The sequence below is a fragment of the Dryobates pubescens genome, chromosome Z, assembly GCF_014839835.1.
Source record: "Dryobates pubescens isolate bDryPub1 chromosome Z, bDryPub1.pri, whole genome shotgun sequence".
Taxonomy (NCBI): domain Eukaryota; kingdom Metazoa; phylum Chordata; class Aves; order Piciformes; family Picidae; genus Dryobates; species Dryobates pubescens.
In genome coordinates, this window is record NC_071657.1 from 111,755,551 (window position 1) to 111,778,214 (window position 22,664).

Below are 22,664 nucleotides of genomic sequence, written 5' to 3' on the forward strand. Positions count from 1 at the left end.
AGTTCTCAAAGAGTAGCATGAACAACATACTGTGTTAAAAGAAAGCAGTCTTAGCAATCACTATGTGCTTTAAAGTATAAATTCTACTGGACTTAAGACATACCAGTATTTCCTCACTCTCAAGCCAGGATGCAATATTAGCATTGATGCTGGAATTCACAAGACATTAGAACAGGTATTTGTTTGGTGTGTCTTACATCTCCAAAAGCTCCTAATAGCACTGTACAGTTTATAAAGGAATAAGGGCAATTCAATGATCAACCAGCCCTCCATGACTGCCTTCTGAAGCCAGAGCATGACAAATTTATTGTGCAGAAATGCAGAGATGAAAAGATCTTTCACTGATTTAGACAATTGCACATACAATATACTGACATATCCTCCAACATTTGTCTTCCTTCTGCCACAGCTGAATGAAACAAAATGTATATTTTATTAGGAAGATATTTTTATTTGTGTGTTTTCAGGGGTTTGTTTGTTTTAATTAGCAGCTGTAGAGTCCTCTTAAATTCTTTATGCCTTCTCTGAATAATACAGTATCTTTGCTTTCCTAATATGTTCTCAGGATTCACTGACTAAGTGTGGGAAATGACAGAGCCTGGGACAATTTTATATACAGGTAGAATTAGTCAGCACAGGCCAAGGAAGTTCAAAGACTATTAATTGTATAGGCATATCTTTGCTACTGGAGTCTCAAGTAACAGTTGTCTTATCAAGCTTTGGAAATCTCAATTTTTGAGGAAAGTGCATCCCTTCCTTCCTAATGCTATTTTTTGGGTGCCTATTAGTTCTGGTTTTGACACGTCTTGAGGCTTCCTGTGCTGGAGAACATGCAATTTTTCTCCTTTTCTTCAGACCACATGGCATGAACTCATAAGCTTTGCATCATACCTGCCTACCTTGCTGATGATTCCTTATCCCATCATATTTCATGATCTTTGGCCTCTGAAAAGCCAGACAGAGGGCATACTGGCCCAAAATCTTTTTGATACTGAGTTGCTACAGAAAGAAGACTGTCTCTTCTGAACATATTATTTGATTATATCAGTCTGATGCAAATCACTGCTGTGCTCAAATGCTGTGAGCTGGATCTAGAGTATGACATATAAAATAAGCACAGGCTGGGTAGTCAGTAGATTAGAAAAACTGTATGCAAGAGAGAAAATCACTAAAGCAAAGGGCAGTCAGTGTGCAAGTGAACAAAAATAAGGATTCAACACACTGTAACAGAGTCCTAAGCAGACCGTTGGACTGATTTATACCAAGCAAGGATTTGTTTCAGCCCTGCTGGAAGTGTGTAGTGAACTGGGTACACTGAAAGGTTTTTGGACGACAGACATTAGCACTGGAGACAAACAACACTAAATATTCCAGAGAGATGAGACAAGAAGACAAGATAAATTTAAGTGCATGATCAAGCTCTTAATTAAAAAAATATGGCTAATCTACTTGTAGCAGTTGAGCAGCCACAACTGAATTCTTGTCTCCCAAAATATCACTTCTAAGAACACTGGATTAACAATGTTTACTATAAACTGTGTTGTAGTGCAGATGAATGCATTTAGGACTGTATATTTCTTTTTGAATATAAATAAAGGTTTAATTAGCACTTACTACTTTGTAATCTCACAGCTTTAACAGATACCAATACTTGTGCCTGAAATACCTTCTTATTAACAGAAAGAAGCATGTGCAAAATCTTGGCTACATTCATTTGCCTGAGTTAGAGATTTAGATAATTGCCAACTAGAAGGTGGGCAGTTCAATCTGTTCTTTGTTAAGGAATTATTATCAAAAAATATCACAAAGGGTTAAACATAGAAATAATGGGGATAAATGGGGAAGTAATCCACTATGATTTTAATAAATCAAGCAGAATTTTAGTCTACAGAAATCCTAATTTCAACCGTGTTCAATGAGCTAAAAAATAATTTGTTGGAGTGAAAAGTCAGGTTTCTAACAAAGTACATTAAGAATTCAAACATCTGACATGCAAATTAAATGAGCACAGTTAACTGTTGTATGGCTTTCTGACATCCAGGAAGAATACTGTTTAAATGAGACAATATAAAGTTTGTGACTTAAGTTAAGGTCATACCATATGCCTTTCTTGGGGGACTTTCATGAAAACCTCAATCTTCTGATCTGAAATTTATGCATAACCAAGGGAAAAAAGCCAGCTTTCTCAAATGCTCTGGTTAAAGGTAAGTTTATCATTAAAATAAAAAACATTAGGAAAAATATTGTGCTTAGAACAAGTGATTTAAAAATTCACTTATGCTAAACCTCTGGCGCATTTATTTTCTATTCTATTGCATCTTATATATTTTCTATTCTATTGCATCTTATATATTATATTAATGTAACTCTGTTAAAATGCACAAATGTTAGTCTTGGAATCCAGTAGGCAGGAAAACAGATGGCAACAAAGCTAAAGAACATCTGTATCTTCGAGGTTTTAAATCTCTTGTTTGTGAGTAACAGTGACAAATTGAATATTAGAACAAAAAAGTGTAGTTTTCTGAAAACCAATCAACATCAAACATGTCAAACACCATGATTCATAAAACTTTAAAGACAGTATTTATCCTGAACAGCCTCTTAAATCAAAAGAGGGGAGGGAAAAAAAAAAAAAAGAAAGAAAGAAAGAAAGAAAAAGACAAGACAATGAGTGGAATTTTTAGAGTCAGGTTATTAATTAAAGCCAGTGGCAAGATTTGCAGAAGGATCATCATCCAAAGTGAATTCCTGACCTGAATAAAAGGCAGTGCTGGAGAACAGAGAGGAAAAGTGCTGAAAGTGATAAGGCCCTGGAGCCCTTTTCTTATGTGAAGTGTAGCTACATTATAAAGCCAGAAGAAACAAATGGCATTCCCTGCAGCCTTACATTATGAAAAAAAAATCCAACCTCTAGCAAACTATATAAATGGAGAAATGTGCAACTACCTTCTTTGGGCTTTGGTCTTTAAATTCACGTTCTTCTGTAATTATTTCATTTTACTTTGCATATTTTACTCTTTCACAACTTGTTTACATAGTGATCTAACACATGAAAGATGTTGTCCTTCAGGAACTTAGGGTAAAATTCTTGTCCAAAACATACTGATATCAGATGAAAAGTTCCTCCTGTTATTTCAGCAGGTTATGGGTCAGATCCAAACACATCAAGCAACACATGAAGAGTGACTTGAGAGAAAATAGAATATAAACAAGAGAAAGAAGGCATTTTTTGACTACTCTGCTATAGATACCTTGAGTAAATTTGGGAAAGTCAGTTCACCTCTGTGTCTACAGTCAGCATGCAGAGTGAGAGTGATGATTCTATTTAGTCACTCTCCTGTTTCTGCAAGATTATAGAACCTCCCATGAGGAAAGCTTCTTATTATAGGATTGCATATTCCTCCATGTAAGACAGAACTAACCCCTCTGGATGCTGTGGATATTATTAGTTTACAATACATCTGCTGCTGAATCCAGCTGATCAAAAAACGAGGCTTTGAGTGGAATTCAACCTCATATACCACATGCTTATTCACAGCAGCATCTCTAATCAAGAGATCAAGTGTAGTGCCTTGCAGAACAGAGCAATTCTTCAGCCTTTCTTCAGCCTATATACTGTGCTTTGTAAGGTCTCTACCACTGTGGTAGACTTTGCCTAAGTAAACAAAGGAACTGAGGGTGCAAATATACACGGACTCATGATAGGAACTGTGGAGAGTTGCACATCACTTGAAATAAAACTCAGTCCTCCTGACTTCCAGGATGTTGCATCAGCCTAGTACCTCTACAGTGCTCTTCAGACTGTCAGAGCACAGGCTGCATGCCCTTTACCTTCTTCAAGTATAATCAGAAATTCTTCTAGATTTGTGTGGCTTGGACATTAAGCTTTCCCCTGGACAACCCTATTTTCAGAGAATACTTCTATGATAATTTTTCACATCTTTCTTGAAAGCTCAATACCATCAGAACTTGAAACAGGCCACATTTACTATAGAAAAGCCCTGTGAATTGTGAGTGAAACTGATTTAGATTTGAGTTCCTTCTCCTGAAGCAAGTTTTCTGTTATTTCATTTGGAATGTCAATACACTCACTTTGAGCATGCATGACTGCCTGGCTCACTACAGAAAATGATGATTTTTATTTTGGAAAATACATGTTTTCCAAAGAGTGATTTCAGCTGATGATGGAAGGAGACTTCCTCTTAAAATATACCTTTACTGATTGAAATGAATGCCTGATAATTACTTTCCTCACCTGGACAAGTGCCTAAAGTGACCAGTGTGGGACAGTTTGCCCACAATATTTATAACCACATGCTCAGAGCTGAAAAGCACGAGACCAAAGAAACAAAGGTAGGTCAACGTCTTACAGAGTCCTTTAGAATTTGGCCTCCTGTAACATTTGTTTTTACTACAATGTGTTATATCAATAGCAGCAAAGCTTGAACTATAAACTGTAGTACATCTTCATATTAAATCCATTAAATCTAAAAACAAACAAACAAACAAAAAAAACCAAAACAACAAAAGCAACAAAACAAAACAACCAAACAAACACCCAGAAGCTGATTTCATGATGTCAGAAGGTTTCCAAAATCACATAGTCATTATTTCCTACACTTAGAGATATTTGAACATCAGAAGTCAGGGACTTTGGACTTGACATAGGAACTCCATGTTAATTAACTCTGCAGGCTTCTCATTTTCAAGCCAGTGGTTTACTAACAGTGTCTTCTACAGTGAGTCTCTCTGGCAACTGGGATGATTTCCAGAGTTGGTTGTGCAGCTGCATTTCTATAATCCAGTTTTTAAAGCTCTGTCTTGACACTGCAATCTCTTCTTCATTTTCTCTAGGGCTCAGTAAAATTCAGTCACACCTCTTTATATATAAGCATAGCTTACGAATTTTTTTCTTCATTTGCAAATCATGATTTTCCCCCTCAAAAACCCCACCAATTACATTATTGAAACACGCCCATGTGGGACAAAAGATATATAAAACTTCCTATACTCATGCCTGTATCCTTGCCAATAAGCAAAATAGGACCAAAAGACCTGACAAAGTCTAGTATTATATCTCTTAATTCATCACAGTTAGAAATGGATAATATATGGAACTGGCCTGTTTCCAACATTATCAACCCTGAAAATGAAATCATCTTGATGAGCATCTGCTTTTCTATATAACTTGAAAACTTTCAAATGGAATGTAACATTCAAATGTCAAGTTTGAAAGTCTAAGAGGAGTTGGATGCTGAAAGACTCACTGCTGTAAAGATGCTCCCCAGGAAAATGAAGGCCAAAGTTTTTCTTGGGATGATGTTTCCAAAGCAGTTTTAATCGTTATTATTGAGAATCAAACAAACAAAGAAACCTGGAAAAAAAGCCTCTTTTCCATGGCTCACATTGTGGCTAGGCCACTTAGCTTCCCTGGGCATCCCATTCCAATGGCCAATCACTCTTTCTGTGAAGAATTCCTTCCTAACAGAAAGAGTGATTGGCCATTGGAATGGGCTGCCCAGGGAGATGGTGGAGTCACCATCACTGGAAGTGTTTAAGAAGAGACTAGATGGGGCACTTAGTGCCAGGGTTTAGTTGATTAGATGGTGTTGGGTGATAGATTGGACTTGATGATCTCAAAGGTCTTTTCCAACCTGGTTAATTCTCTGTTCTCTAGGCGATATTATGGTGACAAAGACAGTGTAAGTGTGTAAGTATGTAATATACACTCAATTAAATTTCGTCTGGAATGAGTTGCCTCCAGAACTGGAAGCAGGAGAGCTGCACGAGCATGGCTCTGAGCCCAGACTAATTAGCCCTGCTGAGAACATGTTAACATGGCTATTTTGCTTCCGGGACCCAAGCTAATACGGCTGAACGGTAAAGCATTATGCTATGCGAACAACTCAAATGGGCTTGGAGATAGATCAATTACCTACACAGTGATGCATTACACAATGTAGAAATAAAAAGAATGTTAATGACCCGGTTATCCCTAGTCACAGTAAAGGCATGGCTAGACTACTTCCAGGACAAGAAAAATACCTCTTAACTTTTGCACATAAGCAGCCCCATGGCAGAGCCCACCAGAGACCCTGGACTCAGTTACAGAGGAATAGCTCCCCCTTGCCATTCTGAGAATACAAATTGCCTTAAAGCACCAGACAAGAGGCAAGGTCACAGCCTTGAACTCTGCCCATGTTCAGGGCTTTGGAAATAAATCACATTACCCAAAGGTGGAATGCAGGGTGTGTCCTGGGGTCTCCACTCAGGAGCTCTTAAAATGATTACATTCCAGTGTGTTTAGAAAGTAAAGTTTAACCAAAAGGGCTGTGCCTAATTGCTATATTCTCATCTCCAGGTACAGAATGGTATATATGAGGGTAGTATGGCATACAAAAGAAAGAAAAGAAGAAAAAAAAAAAAAAAAGAAAATAAAAAGGAAAAAAGAGACAAAGAGCTCACTTGTTCCCACTAGTACAAAGGCCTCGTCTGGATACTGAGCACTTTGGGAACTATGGGAAAGCATCAGGGGCCAAAGTCTGATTTCTTGGCAGTTGAGGTCTCAGAAATGAGTCTTTAAGACTGCATGCTGTAACTTTTGCAATATATCACCAAAACCATTAAAGAGAAGCTTGTAACATAGCAAATTCAAACCACTGTAATAATAAACAGGATTTTCATGCTGCAGCAGAGAGACTACTGCTTTTGGCTAATTTCCACTCCATTCCAATAGAATGAGGTTATAACTATGAAAAAAATGCATTTATATATTAAAAAAACAAAACAAAACAAAACAAAAAAACCTCAAACAAACAAAAATCATATAATCATGGAATAGTTTTGCTTGGAAAAGACCTTCAAGATCATTGAGTCCAACCACTACCTCACTCTACCAAGTCTGGTGCTACACCATGTCCCTTAGCACCACATTTCTGCATCTTTTTAACACCTCCAGAGATGATGATTCAACAACTTCCTTGGGGAGCCTATTCCAGTGCTTGAGAATCCTTTTATCAAAAAATAAATTTTTCTAATATCCAGTTTCAACCTCCATTGATGCAGCTTTCATCCTATCACTTGTTAGCAGGGAGAAGCAAACATTAACTGCTGCACTACAACCTTCTCTTTGGTAGTTGTAGACAGATACAAGGTCTTCTCTCTGCATCCCCTTCTCCAGACTAAATAATCCCAGTTCCTGTAGCTGCTTCTCATAAGATCTCTTCTCCAGACCCTTCACCAGCTTCATTGCCCTTCTCTGGACCTGTTCCAGCACCTCAATGTTTTTTATTGTAGTGAGGGCCCCAAAACAGCACAGTACTCAAGCTGTGGCCTCACCAGTGCTGAATGCAGGACAGACTTTCCTAGTCATGATGGCCACACTTTTCCTGATACAGACCAGGATGCTTTGAGCCTTCTTGGCCACTTGGGCACACTGTTGGCTCATGTTCAGCTGGCTATCAAGCAGCACCCACAAGTCCTTTTCTGCTGGGCATCTTTCCAGCCACTCTGCCCCAAGCTTGTAGAGTTGCATAGGGCTGTTGTGACCCAAGTGCAGGACCCAGCACTCAGACTTGTTGAATCTCATACAACTGGCCTCACAATAACCTTCCTCCTTCTCCAAGTCCTTTCTGTGGACTCCTATATACTAGCATTCTCATGACTCCCTTTATGTGAGTGGGAAAAGTAGCAGAGAAATCTCGGTCTTTTCTAGGGCTATATTTGTGCATATGTGTGATCAGATGACAATTCTGTCATCACTTTGTTGTGGACGTGTATACAAAAATGCAACTGATTTGTTACTTGCCTGCAGAGAGTACAGTGCACGGATGCTGCATTTTTAATTTCTTTGTCAAAGTTTGGCTCAGTATGTGGGGACTGGCTCGGCAGTGTGGTCCTGAAGACTATATAGCTGTAAAAGACTGTGTTTCCAGAAGTAGAAGAACATGAGTTCATGCTCTTAAGGTTTGTATGACCATGCACATGGCTGTCTGTATGTGCTTTTAAAGACAAAATAACATTGTTGGATAGTTTTAATAGTATTATTTTAATTTTATTTAGGACTTGCTTATTGCAAATAATCCAATAGATTACACTTTCTTTAAGTAGGAACATACTGTAAGTATTATCAGGTATTACAGATAGGCCAATGATACATTTTCTGCCTCCCTCAGACCAAAAATAGGAAATGTTGCTTGACATGATAAATTACACAGCTGGTTCTGAAAGTGACTGTTGAAAACACTTCCTTCAAATTCATACTGCTATCCCCTGGTGCTATACAGAATGCAGATGACGTAAATCTAAATTAGTCCTACTAAGTCCTACAGTGACTGTCTTACCCCAATGCATGCTTTGAGACAAAGTATGGTCTTGCTAACAGGACAAGTAACAGCTGTTCGACTCTGGGTGAGGAGCTGCCAGCAGGAGTATTGCAATCTTATGGGTCTGAAAGTAGCTGGGAAAAAAGGAACACTTTCCAGAGAAGTTTTTCCCTAAGGGAGGGGATCAGTGAGAGACCACATTGTTGAGGCACTGAAAATTAGTTAAAGAATAAGCTGCATTGACCAACCTTCTTATTAAAAAAAAAAAAAAAGCCTATTCTAATTTCAGCATGTGTTTCTGGCATTAATGTACAGCAGCCCTAAGGCACAGTGAGGCAGAAAGCAATTGAGTTCTAGTAGAAATAAATCTGTGTTTACATCAGGCAAATTATTTGAGAATTTGCTGGGCTCCTCCCATCCACTGTTATTCTCTGCTTGCTAGGGAGAGAAGGCAAAAGCTTAACTTTATGTAGTACAGGTCACGCTAATGAGACCTTCAAGTGCAAGTAGAAATTGTTGTTATCGACTCTTGCAACCAAAGACATTGATCACACATCAGAGAGAATTAAGCACAGGCGATGTTTCACATCAGAGCACAGACAATCTTAGTCCATAAAAAGATACATCTATTTACATATTTTAATTTGTGTTAAGTACCCATAATTCCATTTTAGTATAATAATTTGCTTTTTTGTTTGTTTCCAGATAAGCCAAAGGAAAACAAAACAATCAAAAAGCCTCACCAAAACCAAACTAAACCAACAAAACGTCTGGAGTCAGAATTTCCAATAGAATTCTGCATCATTGAGAACTGCTCAGTAAATAGAGAAGATAATGCTTACTTACCAGTTTCCATTGTTTTGCTTTGACTATTAAAAATTAAATGAAAAACATTTTTTCCCCTTAACATGATTACTCCACAAATTCAGTCTCACTTGATGTATGATTACACATAGTCTTTAGGATTTCCTTGCAATAAGTTTGCTTTTATTATGATATCTTATCTCTTTTTCTCTAGGTAAAGGATACTGGAGATCTCTAGCTAATATATCTTAGTTTGCTATAATATCTCATGTGCCTTGACTTGAAAATGCTGCCTACCAATTTCTCCTAATGCATTAAGTGCTTTCTCATAATCAGCAAATGCCACATCCAGCAGCAAATCATATATGTTTGCATTTCCATTTTACCATTAATCACACTGCTGTGAAATAACCAACTAAGGATAATCTATCCCGTCATCTGGATAAAACCCTACTAGAGAACTGATTTATGAATTACTTTTTTTTGTTTATTTTCTTAGAATTTCACATTAAGGACAGAAGTGTGAATTGGCTGCAGTCACTGACATCTTGATTGGAGTCAGTACTTTGCTGGATTTCAGAGCAGCTGTGGATTTACACATTATACACACGTCCACTTTGTTTTTCAGTGTGTGCCCATTAGCTGAACGGGTGCACTTCTCTGACACATCTTACTGCAAATCACAAACTTCTCGTTTACTTGTTTACTGATTTTCAAGCTTCTTGAGAAGATAATTGTCACTACCAGCAGAGTCAGATTGATCAGAAACGCAACTAAAAGAGAGCTTCTGAAATTTACTTACTTGTGTGCTGTTGCTCATATCTAGCTCATTGCAAAAGAAACGTTATATTTACTAATATGAAGCCAACTTTAAAGTCCCATTTTCCTGATCTTTACCAGTGATTCCTTGGTGCCTAGATTTATTAGAGACATAAGGACAGGATAGGAACACTTACAACTGACTGCTTCTGTTCCTACATTATTATGGGTCAAGGGAGAGAAAGACTATACCTGACAGAAATCAACAGATTCTTCTGTTGTAGTGGTGAAAAGACTGTAAGAAAACCAAGGACTGCTACACATCAAACTCTGCACTGACTGCTTTCTTCATATACAGGAACTGGTTTATCTTCTCACTATTATTTGAAGAGAATTATGTGCTTGGTAGAGATGCTTCCTTAAAAGAGTGCAGCTCATAAAAATCCAAGTCTGTGCTACAAGTGCCATAGGGGCAGAAATGTTTTATAAGGGGCAAAATCTAGCATAATGAAAGAGAAAGAGATTAAAATAATCATTTAGAGCAGAATTAGGGACAGGTTCCTCTTGGACAACAGGTCAAGGACTGCTCTTTTTCCCATGGGAGGAAATGTACAGGCAGATGCGGGGGTAGCTCAGAAACAATATAAAATTTTAGCAACCCTCAGCCCAACAGATTATCAGGAATGTGCAAAAACAAATGACTGATCCCAGCTCTCATTAATGCCCAGGAATGATGCACTGAGCTAAGCTGAAGGGATGGGTTTGTATATTCCTTCATTCAGTGGGCATTTTCTGTTTAAAAAAAAAAAAAAAAAAAAAAAGCCAAATACCTTGCCATTGTGTGCACTTCAACAAATCAATCCTCACTGAAAGCTTATGAAACAAAGCATGTCACTGTTGCATATCTGAAGGCTGATACTCTATTATTTAGGCACAGGATTATAATGTATAAGCATTTCAGGTTTTTAAAAACAAGCAAACTGCCACAATTAAGACTCTTTTTCACACAAGTCAATTTCAGATGAAATTAGTAATTTCGGTTCAGAAAAATTACTCCAATGTCTCATTGGATAACATAATTTCCTTCTGATCCAAAGGGGATCTGATTTCTCATGGAAACAATTTTTTTTTTTTGTCTTTAAATAAAACTAAAATATATAGAATCCCCACCTTACAAACTCTCCCAACTCGGGAAAGGATTGTCTTGTCAGATGTGCCACTATCTTGTGACATTTCCCGGAAAAAGAAGTAGATTTTGTCATCATCTGGGTTATAGGTGTCCGGGATGGGAAAAGTTCCAATGAATTTTGCACCTAGAAGTTCACAAAAAAAAAAAATAATTACATTTTGAAGTCTTAATACTTGCTCCTGACTTTCTACTTCAATACCTTTGTTTACATTTCATCTTCCATTGACATGAAAATGTCATTATATAGACGTGTAGCGACAAGTTTCTTACTGAGCAAAAAAGCACTAAAGGTTCTGAATTATTTACTCTTGGTGTTGTGGGGTTTTTTTTTGTGTGTGTGTATATATATATATGCACACATATATATATACACACACACATATATACACACACACACATATATACACACGTATACATAAACACATATATATACACGCATATGTATGCACACACACACATATATATACACACAAACATATATATATACACACACATATGTGTGTGTGTGTGTGTATATCACTTGCATAAATACATAGCATTAGCTACCATTCTTTATTTGAAAACAGGCTAAGTCTCAGTACAAAATATTTCCTGCCCTACTTCTCTTGCCACCAATACCAAGCTTAGTAGATTTTCTGAAGTCACATGGTAGGCTTTAATTTAATTACATGTTACAGCAGTTATGAGTACAGAAATATAATAATGTTTGCTGGAGATGGAAGTGTAATGTAATGAAACAAGTTTTATTGATCCATGGGATTAAAAATTTTTGGTATCTTCCAGAACATGCTTGCCTGTCTCTGCCTCCATCTAACAGGTATGACTATCGGGCTAAGAATGTAATCTGTGTCCTTCATTGTCTTCCTCAGTTGCATCTATGACCTCCAGTCCTGCTCCACCTGCTCACCAGTTGTGGATTTTTGGGTTTGATCTGGATTTATTACTTTTCAAATTTGCATTAAAATCAGAAATTAAACTAATTCCAGGGGTCCCTGACTGCAGCAATGGAGTTAACGTTGTCTTGCACAAATTAACCAGATACTCATGGAAGTGATTTTTAAGACATTCCCCAATGTTCTATAATAAATGAAGCTCTTTTGAGGGCACATGGATCAGTGATGCTTTTCTTTAAACAGAAGTGGCTGCATGAATACAGTGCAAAGAGAACCTTGAATCTAAAATACATTCTTTCAGCTATAAAGGACACAGTCATTGTCTGCCGTAAGCAGGCAGGCTCCAGCAGAAAGCAGGACTGTGATATATGATAGAGCAAGAAAGCACACTTTTACCGTGTCTTTCAGTCTTTGTCCTTTTTATAATGATGGTTATTTGACTTCAGGATTTTTCACCATGAACTCTACAGTACACATAGTACAAAAAGAGGGTACTTGATTCAAAAGTCCTCAGTGAAAGGTTTAAAACAAAATGGGATAGATGTGTTTAAGTGCTGAATGGGCACTTCCATGACAGAAAAGTAAATTTATGGGTCAAAATAGTCACAGTGCTGCTTCCATTTTAGACCTTTCTGACACTAGCCAATGGCATCATCAGAAAAAATTAAATTATGCAGGCATCAAAATCTATACATTTAAGCCAGGATTTCCAAGTGAGCTTAAAGAAAATATTCAATTACCCTCTAGGGGTTGTATAACTACTTTGAAGATTAGATCTCAAAGCGTGAATAAATACATAAATACCATTTCCAGTATGGTTTCTTAAATATGTGGTTAGCTAAATAGCTATTTAATAGGAAAACCTGTGAAATATTTCTATAGCATGCTTTTGAATTTCACATAGATTTCTGTTTTTAAATCCACATTAGCAGAACAAAATGTTGAATATATGGGGGTTTGGGTGTGTTGTTTGTTTTTTTTAACAAAATTCCATTGCTTTACTTGTCAAGTCAAACATGAAAACAAATGTCTCAATACTAATTCCAATTTGATTTTAAATCAAAATTGAAAAAAATGAAGTTGAAAGTTAATTCCAAACAAAAATACACTGTGAAAGATATGAACAAAGAAACTGAAAAGAATTTAATGAAAAAGATCAGAATCTGAAAATCACATTATATTCTGCAAGTCAGATCTTTTCCTCATCTTTTGTAATCCATCCATACAACACACACACAAAAGGGTATTTAAACCAACTTTGAAATAGGTTTTTAGATTCTTTCCATGGGAAATAAATTATATGATGATGATTTTAAACCACTGTCCGCTTTCCTACATACACAGTTGTCCCCCGACTAATAGCTTCAATAGAAGGCTTTCCCACATATTAATTTTATGGCTAAATTGCATGTAACTACAGAAGGGATTACAGGCATCACAGGCTTGGACAATAGATGGTAAAATAAATTCAGGTGTGACTCATGCTTTTTAAAACATACTCTTGTGACCTAGTGGGAAGACCCATCAAACCCAATCCTCCACTGCTGAGTTTGCTGGAATGGTCATGTTTGCTGTTGTTTACCTGCTAGCTCTCACACAGATAAATGCTAATGCTGCTGTTTACTTGCTGGCAGAAATTTTACACAGTGCAATTGTGCATGTCTTAGTAAAAACTAAAGAGATGTAAGACTCATTAGGCTCAGACAAATAGGGCAGCAAATAAAGCTAATCCCAGAACATGAAGAAGTGAGAAAGTGACTTAAAAAATAAGTGGGAGGCAGAATTCTTTTTAGTTGTGCTTCCAGAAACATGTGCCAGGAAAAAAATGCAAAGGACAGTGCTCATCTCATTTACCTTGAGCTATCTAAAAGTCAAGCTGCTAACCTATACTTATCCATGTCCTCGCTCATGGAGGGTTACAAGGAAGAAAGTGACAATGAATAATTTTATTTTAAGACAGATTCCTACAATAGGCTGAGTGAGTCACCCACTGGAAGTGTCACCTCTCTGTAAATTACAGAGACAAGTGAAACAACTGAGCTCAGACAGGATGTTAACTTTTGCCTTTTAGAGCTAAGTGAGCTGAATTCCATCCAAAGTTTGCAGAACATAAAGAAGTCATTGCCTGTAAGTCTTTGCCCTGGGAAATTGCAGTGAAAAGCAGTTAAAAAGAAAACAAACCAACACGTAGTTCAGGGAAGCACTTATTCCAGTTACGGATTTAGCTTCCTATAAAGGAGGAAGAGACAAGGAGGAAGCACCAGAACAAGAGGACACAGCCTCAAACTACACCAGGGGAAGTTTAGGCTCGAGGTGAGGAGAAAGTTCTTCACAGAGAGAGTTGTTAACCATTGGAATGTGCAGCCCAGGGAGGTGGTGGAGTCACCATCCCTGGAGGTGTTCAAGAGGGTATTGGATGTGGCACTTGGTGCCATGGTTTAGTAGTCATGAGGTCTTGGGTGACAGGTTGGACTTGATGATCTTTGAGGTCTTTTCCAACCTTATCAATTCTATGATTAGGAAGGTGCAGCTACTTAGTGCATGCCTGTATCAGGCATGGGTACAGGGCTTGGGTATCTCATCATGGGATGCTCTCCTCTTCTCTAGCTGGAGCAGGGCAGACTCAGTTCCAGTGGGTGACCTTGTCATCTTGCAGGACCACCAGCCCAATATGCCTCACCCCTGGCCATGATCAAGGATGAGGCAGCTCCAGTCAGTGATTGTTGAAGTATCTGATTCCTCAACTCTGCAAAAGGAGGACTGAAGTCTGAGCAGAGGTAGTATCTCCTCTGTATTCAGTGCCACCACATGTAGGAGCGTGAGACTGTGTGAGCATGAGTCATGGGAAAGATTAGCTGCCTTCCTCCCTTTCTCCTTTGTGGAGCTGCTATTCAGTCATTGAGATTAAGACATGTCTTAATTAGTCAAGATAGAGATGTCCTGCAAGTAACTGGAAGGTATCCTACGCATTTTTTTTTGTTACGCTTTGCTTTTCCCTCCCTTCCCTCAGGAAAGGATAATACTGTTTCCACAAACAGAAGACCGAGAGTTAAAAATATTAAGATGTATTATAGCAAAACTTCCTCAGTCCCCTGGAAAAAAAACAATTTATACATTTTATGCTTATCCTAACTAAAACATGAGTCATGCCTGGAAATAATTTATTTCTAATCATAGAATTATTTAAGTATGTAGAGCTTTTCCTGGAGGTCTAACACATGCTCAGTAAATGTATGGTAGATTTAGGGTACAGGGATTTAGATGAGATGGGAGTTTTAAACTTGAAATCAAGTAAATACTTTCTTTATACCAATATTGGCTGAAAACACAAATGTGTGTAATTGGTAGTGTTACACAATAAACGAGAAACATATTGGCTATCTTACAGCTTATTGCAGAAGTGATCCCATCATTTAGAGTTGCACTCAAATTTTTCTCCAACCTTAAAAGGACTGTTTCAAAATACTAAAAGCACCCAGTTTATATATATGCCTCTTAGTATAACACTACATTAATTGTGTATGTGAAATCTTAGACAGAATGTGGCTGTAAGTTTTTATATGGCTGGAAACAAGGTAAATCTGGAGAGTATATGGGGTCTTCAGTGTTTATACAGTGTGGGGTAATTTTCACCTTGCAGTATAGTACACTAAGGCTGTTTTTCAGCCCCAGACATGTTAATGTATTATTCTCCTTAGAAGACTTTAGCAAATAAAGACATTTCAAGTGAAAACAGAATACAATATTAATCAATCTAAAAGAAAGAAGAAAGGCAGACACCCCCCACTTACCCTCCAAACTATAACATACAGTTCTCTGTCTTTATTTTACACTATGTTCTTGTACTGTTCCCTTTCCTCAGACTGGCCAAGAATAAATATTGATAGCATAAAGAAATGTTTGGGATTGGATTTTAAGTTTTTTGGGCTGGGGACTGAAACCTGTAATGCTCACAAAGGTAGATCTATATTAATGAAAAAAGCAGATCTTCCTGAGGACCAAAGTGCAGTAAATCTTTCTTTTTAGGATATTATATCATCCCTTAGGAAAACATCTACTCCATCCATCCTTCCACACTGAACATCAGCAGGCTACCAGTGATAAAACTGGTAGTTACAGTTAGTTACAGTTCTCTAACTGCCTTCTGGCCCATGTTATTGACAGTTCATTTCTGGTCTCCATTGCTCAAGGGATCTGCAGAAGTGAGAAAAGTTTTAACCACATTCCTTCCTAAGAGATGGACATGAGATAGATCATCAGAGTCAGATGTAAGATTTTTCAGTCTGTCCTACCTGAAAGGAGGTTGTAGTGAGGCAAGTGTTGGTTTCTTCTCCCTAGTATCAAGTGATTGAATGAGAGGAAACAGCCTCAAGATGTGCCAGGAAAGGTTTGGGTTGAACATAATGAAAAATTACTTTATTGAGAGAGGGGTCAGGCATTGGAAGAGGCTGCATGGGAAGGTGGTAGAGTCACCATTCCTGGAGCTGTTCAAAAACATGTAGGCATGTAGCAGTGTTAGGTTGATGGTTGGACTCAATGATCTTAGGGGGTTTTTTTCCAACTAAAATGCTTATGATTCTATGATTCTGTTTGGAAAGGTAAGTGACTTTAAGTTCCTGATTTTCCTTCTCATATCACATCAGAAATCCTATGGTAATGGAATTCCATCTAGGCAGAAATTTAAGGCAGCAGCTCAGCAGAAGGAAGAGAAAGGGTAGTGGAAAAAAACCAAACAACAAAACAATAAAACAAAAGAATATTTCCTCTTGTTGAGGTCTCAAAGAGTTAAGAGGCAAAATTATCCCATTTTGAAGTTTTCTGCTGGGAAGACAACTTAACCCTGTGGTTAGCAGGCCCTGGCTTTACAATACACCCATAATAGTTACACAGGCATCCTGAATCAGAGCCAATGTTGCCACATCTTTAAAGACAGTTGATGGCTAAAAGAGGGGGATGCTTTAATTGAGAAGGTTAGCTTGTGAGCGAAGTTTTCCATGTTTCTCTGTGTGTGGTTTGAGACTGGCTGGGTGTAAATGCAGCCAGGTTTTTTGAGGGTTTACTAGCTCAGAATGTTTTTTAACAGTCAAGAAAAAGCAATATTTTGCTTGGGAAGCTATTTTAGGGTGCCCTTAGTGGTTTTTAAATGATCCTCAGAACAACAAAGGGTATTTTTCCTCCTGGAAGAGGGAAAAAAAGAAAAAGAAAAGAAAAAACCAAACAACAACAAAACCCCAAAGACCTCCTACGTAAAAACATGGAATTTCTAGTCTGTCATTTCAACAGCTTTTAAGAAATGATTGGAAAAGAAAGGTAGAAAAAATATATTCCAACAAGACTAGAAACAGAAGCACTTGTGTCATGATATTATACCAATTACAGGACTGTATACAGATGTGCAGATCAGACAGAAAGAATGATTAGGTCTCACAGACCTAGCTTTCCTTAATTAACATTTTCACCTCTGTGACTCTTCTCAAGTGCATTTTTGTTCCACAGAGCTTTTTTAAAAAAGCCTACGTAATCCAAAGATACCATTATACAATATCTATATTTATAGTTACTGGACATATATTTATATAAGAAAGGGGCTATTAACTTCAGAAAGTCAGGGACAATGCAAATGACAACAGCATATGTTTAGGATCTTACCAGTAAGCCAGTAATGTTCAGAAATGTCAGTTCTGATGTAATGGTGGTCGTGAGAAGGGCCCAGAGAACGTGTTAGAGCAGTGTCTTTGCCAAGGAAATCAGAAGCTGTTCCAGCATAAAGAAACTCATCTGCAAATGAAAAAAAAAAAAAAAAAATTAAAAAATATTCTACAGTTATGGGGTAAACAAAACTAAAACTGTTTTTGTTTTAGTGGGCAAACAATGCTTGTGTTTAATTGGTCTATGAACTAATTTAATGCTTTTAAGTATTATTGGGCTATATTTTAATAGGATTTGGGGTTATGTGAAGTTACCTGTATTAAAATGAAGGTAAAATTTGTACTTCTGTGCCCAAGAAGTAAAGGATCTCAGGTCTAATTTTTGGGTGTGTCAGGCACTCAAAAAAGTAAATTGCATGGCTTTAAAGCATGCTGGGCTTTTAAAGTGCTGACCTTTTAAAGTTATAACTGATCTGTGCTTCCTGCTCTGTATGTGCTGACCATGGACCTAGGGGCTGTGGCAAAAAGATGACCACCTATCCATTCAAGCTAGATTTTGTGTCCCAGGTTTGCCATGGCTCTGATGGCTATGGTACTCCTAGGCTTGAGCAAGTAAATATGATTGAATCTTCACTACAGGAACTTTGTAGCTTGGCCCCTTCCTGGTATAGGGATCTCCATCCAACACTTCATTCATGAAGAGGAATTTAGTCACTAGGGAATTGCTCTCAACTGTGTAACACGTCACTGATAAGAATATGGCTACAGACCCAAATGATGATAATTATAACATAGCAAGTGGTCCAGTAAAATAAATGAGATATCTTGCTTGGAGAAGGCAGCCAGAATTTGTCTCAAAAAAAAAATCTATCTATAATACATTACAATACACTTGCTGCAATTTGACTTAATATCTAGTGTTCTGCCAGCATTTTGAGCAATGCAAAACCTTAAGAATTGCATATTACCTGCTTTCCTTCAGGTCTCAGTACTTTTCTATAAAGAACAAAAGAAACAGTATCACTGTGACTTTTTTCTTTTTTCCTTTTTTTTTTTTTCCATAGAGTGAATTTTACAATTTTATTTCTTGTCTGCAAAAGAAGTGCAGTTATGTTTGGATTTTTTTGTTTGTTTTGTCTTGTTGTTGTTGTTTTCAGTTTTTCTTAGTGGCTTGCAAGAATGTAAAAAGAAAAAAAAAAAAAAGGTTTGTGTTCATAAACAACAATCATATAAAAAACTGTATGATACATAAGAATCCCATTCCAGGAGTTCCTTCTCCAGGTTTTTTGATACTCTGGGTGTAAACATTTCACAAGATCTTTTAGAGAGAAGTCCTTTGTTGAGAATGAAAGCAGAATAAATACCACTCACCACAGACATTTCTGTTTTCATTTGCAAAAGATGTAAATGTACTTTAAAAAAAAAAAAAAGGAAAAATAAAAAAAGAGAGAGATCAAGGGGAAAAAAACCACAAAACACCACACACAAAAATCACAGTCTGCCATCCACAAGTACTTTACTTGCCAAAAAAATACCCAACAAAAAACAACCAAACAGAAAAAAAAAATAAAAAATCTATCAGCCTTCTTTTTACCTCATTATTATTGTTAGTTATGTATTATTTCCCTGACAGTATTGGAAAGCACATCTTTCAGACAGCATGTCGCCTTTGTAAAGAGACAATAGTGGATTCTGAAAGGTATTTGTCATAATGAGGAATGGGCAGGGTAATTGGTATTTGCTAACTGACAGGCACTCAGTGATCGATAATTCTGCAGGGCTAACAGAAATTCTTCATCCTTGCTTAGGGTCTGCTGACAAGGCATTTTCAGCACTTCTTTCGTCTTTTGGTATCTCTCATTCCAAGTTTCAGTTAGGTCTAGAATAGATTTGGTGAGCAGCAATTTTAATAGAGGATGGATGATGAGCAGGTGATTTTTCAGACTTGAAGTGAAATTTTGTCTAGAAGAGAGATTATACATTTCTACAAAGAATTAAAATTACAGCTGTATTAACCTAAATACATTAATGAAATGATAATGAAATGGAATTTAGCTGTTATGTATAACTGCTTTCAGAGTGTTTTCTGAAGGATGCAAATAAACTTTATTTCCACTTATCAGATAAACATAATTAGGCACTTCTCTCATCAGCGGCAGAGGCAGAATGGCATCACTGCAGTATCTTGTCAACTTTTGATAATAATCATCAAAAGATAGGCCAAGAATTCATTCTCTGATCATGTCTAATAACTCTTCACGTGCTCCTTGCACATTCTTGTAAAGCACTTGAAATAAGGCTCAGTCAGAGAAGACATACTAGAATATCCTGATCATTAATTTTGACTACCTTGAAAACTGTACAGAAGTTCATGGTTTAGCTAGCTAAAACACAGCAGCTTCTTAACTTCATAAGATGTAATAGAGCACTCAGAGCACTAGGGTGCTACAGAAATTAGCCAACTCCAAAATAAATCATGAAGTTCTCCTGCATTAAAAAAATAAATTAAAAAAAAAGTTCCTAAAATCCCATCTTAAAAATAGACTTCATGGTCATTAAACAGTATTAAGGGTCCCTAAGAAGAATAAGTGCTGGCTTTAATCTATTGTTTTTAATAAAGGAAGTCCTGCCCCATCTGTTGGGTCAGAATCACAAATCATCTATCTTATTATCACAGAATAAAGACAGAACATTAGTCATATTCTTTTTATAACACAGAGTGACCGATACTTCAAAGCATTGTCACCACTGCTCTTTGGCTGCAAATGAAAACGTCATGGTGCTTCACACTTATCTTGCATTCATATGCTTGACGAACAAGTTAAATGGAAACTGTACAAAGCTATGAACCAAACCCTGACAAAAGTAGCTCTTATAGTGATTTGAAATCCAGAGGTCAAGCTGACATTCCTCAGCACCAAATGTCAGACCACACAGCTCTGTGATGCACACAGTAGGCAGATTGCACTATCTTGTTCCTAGGCTTCCAGCTTCAGAAGTGGCTACTGGAGTAAATAGAAACCTCAAAAATGTATTCATGGAAATAGTGGATGTCAGCAGACTTCAAAGGGCAGAACACATTGATAATTGCAGAAAGAGGCCCAGAAGTGCTTCAAACATTGTCTGACCATGTGGGGGTTTTTGTTGCCTTCTTAAAGGAGAAATGACCGGGTAAGGATGAAACTGTTTTCCTGCTCAGCTGGCTTAGGCTTTGCAGCCGCTCAAACATATCTGATTGTGTTGCTGTATTTCCAGCTCTTTGGTGTTTGCAGAGTGACGGCTTCCTCAACCCCAAGAGTGCAAATCAGTGTTGGAAACACAACTGAGGCAGAGGAGCTGCAATGATAACATCTGGTGAGCGTCTGGCCCCAGAATTTGTGTTATGAAGGCATTGCGCATCTGAGAGGAGCACCTGGCTCTGATGGTTTCTCACCTGCCATCACTGAAGCAAAGGGCTGCTGAGGATCAAAAGGACATTTCAACCTGCCAGACTCCAAGTTCTGAGTGTCCAGCCGGAATACCATTTCCTGGGAATAAAAACATATTCATTAAGTGGCATGGCTGCACTAAATGAGAAAACCTCACTTAGCCAAACTGTTCTGTTAACATACAAAGTGAAGGTGTCTTAGATCACACAGCTGTATTTCAGCATTGATGTTTACAGTCTGTGTCTCTGTTAAATATCTGTTGTGCTGTTTGTTGTGGTTTTTTTTTAACTCATCCTTTTAACATACCTTGTTCACTCTATAGTGACAAACAAATCTAAAATAGAAAATTATTTTCAGACCAAAAAAAAAAAAAAAGAAAAAGGAAGCATTGTTCATTTCTAATCAAATTAAAAGAGGTATTGTACTTAAAAGGCATTGGGTTCTCTTTGGGAAAGTGCTGACAGACTGTGTTGCAACAGGAGACCAAGTAGGGATTCTGGCTGATTCTTAAATATCTCCAGGGACGGCTGAATAATGTTTGCAGAAGACAGAGTTCAGTCCCTTTTAAATGAAAGCAGCATATGCTCTCTCTTGTTGTTTTTAACAAGGCTAATGATACAAGAGATATCAGAATAGATCCTTGTAGTTCCCAAATAGCGTGATTAATTCCTGGGTCACAGAGCAAGGGCATAGAGGAAGATAAAGGAAACAAGTTATTTAATTTTTTTTCCTGATGTTTTCAGTGAGAAATCAGCAATGCAATCATTTCAAGCATTTAAGTTTTATTAGAGTTTTTAACTGAAAAGCAAAGCAAAACAAAAAATCCCATACTTTTTTACTTGTTCCTTTCATTGCTTTCTTAAAATCACACGTAATCACAGTGAGCCCTTCTGAAGGCAAACTGATTGCTCAGAGGATTAAAGTGAAATCTTTTCAGGTACACAGACTTGATTTTCAGAATTCTGCTGCTGTTAGAGAAAGGACTACAGAACTACTGTTACTGAGCTTTCTTCCCTACAGTGATTTTTAAAATACCACCAGTGTTGAGGAATGAAACCTTTGTAGACTTACTGTCCATTGTAAAGACGTTGAAGATAGTTTTTTAAAAAATCAAACCATCTCTATGATTTAAACAATTACTTTTAAAAGGGTGAAGGGACTTTAATTATTTGTTTTAATACATCTGCCTTGCAAGAGGATTGAAGAGTGCAAACAACAGCTAAGTATGTCCAAAGATGGCCACATAGGATCAGACTTCACAACACATTAATTCAATCCAGCCTTAAGGTGCATCAGATTGTAAATGACAAAAACTTTCTATTTAACTGAGGAGTCTCCTAAACTCACCAGGCTCAGAAGACAAAAGCCCAGACTATTGAAGAATTAAGCACCTTAAGAGAAAAGAAAAATCAATTCCAATCTGTGAATATAAACTCCATTTCCTCCAGCAATCCTAGTTGATACAAAGCATAATTTATTCATCATGCAACAACCCTTGTTATCTTCCCAAACCTGTGGAACACCAAGGTTTGTGGAGGTTTGGGGTGGGGTTTTTTCTGTTGTTTCTTTGTTGTGTTTCTTTGTTTGGGGGTTTTTGCTAACAATGCTGTGTTAGTGTC

The 22,664-nt window shown here is 37.3% G+C and overlaps 1 protein-coding gene across 1 annotated transcript in view; it reads right to left on the reverse strand.

The window, feature by feature from the left end:
* SEMA3D (semaphorin 3D) overlaps nt 1-22,664 on the reverse strand; it is a 147,334-nt gene that overhangs the window by 36,604 nt on the left and 88,066 nt on the right. The window contains exons 6-8 of the mRNA XM_009899954.2: nt 21,051-21,144; nt 17,619-17,747; nt 11,058-11,200 (exon numbers count right to left, since the gene is read on the reverse strand). Of these exons, the coding sequence (XP_009898256.1) occupies nt 11,058-11,200; nt 17,619-17,747; nt 21,051-21,144 (366 nt within the window). The remainder of the gene's footprint in view (nt 1-11,057; nt 11,201-17,618; nt 17,748-21,050; nt 21,145-22,664) is intronic.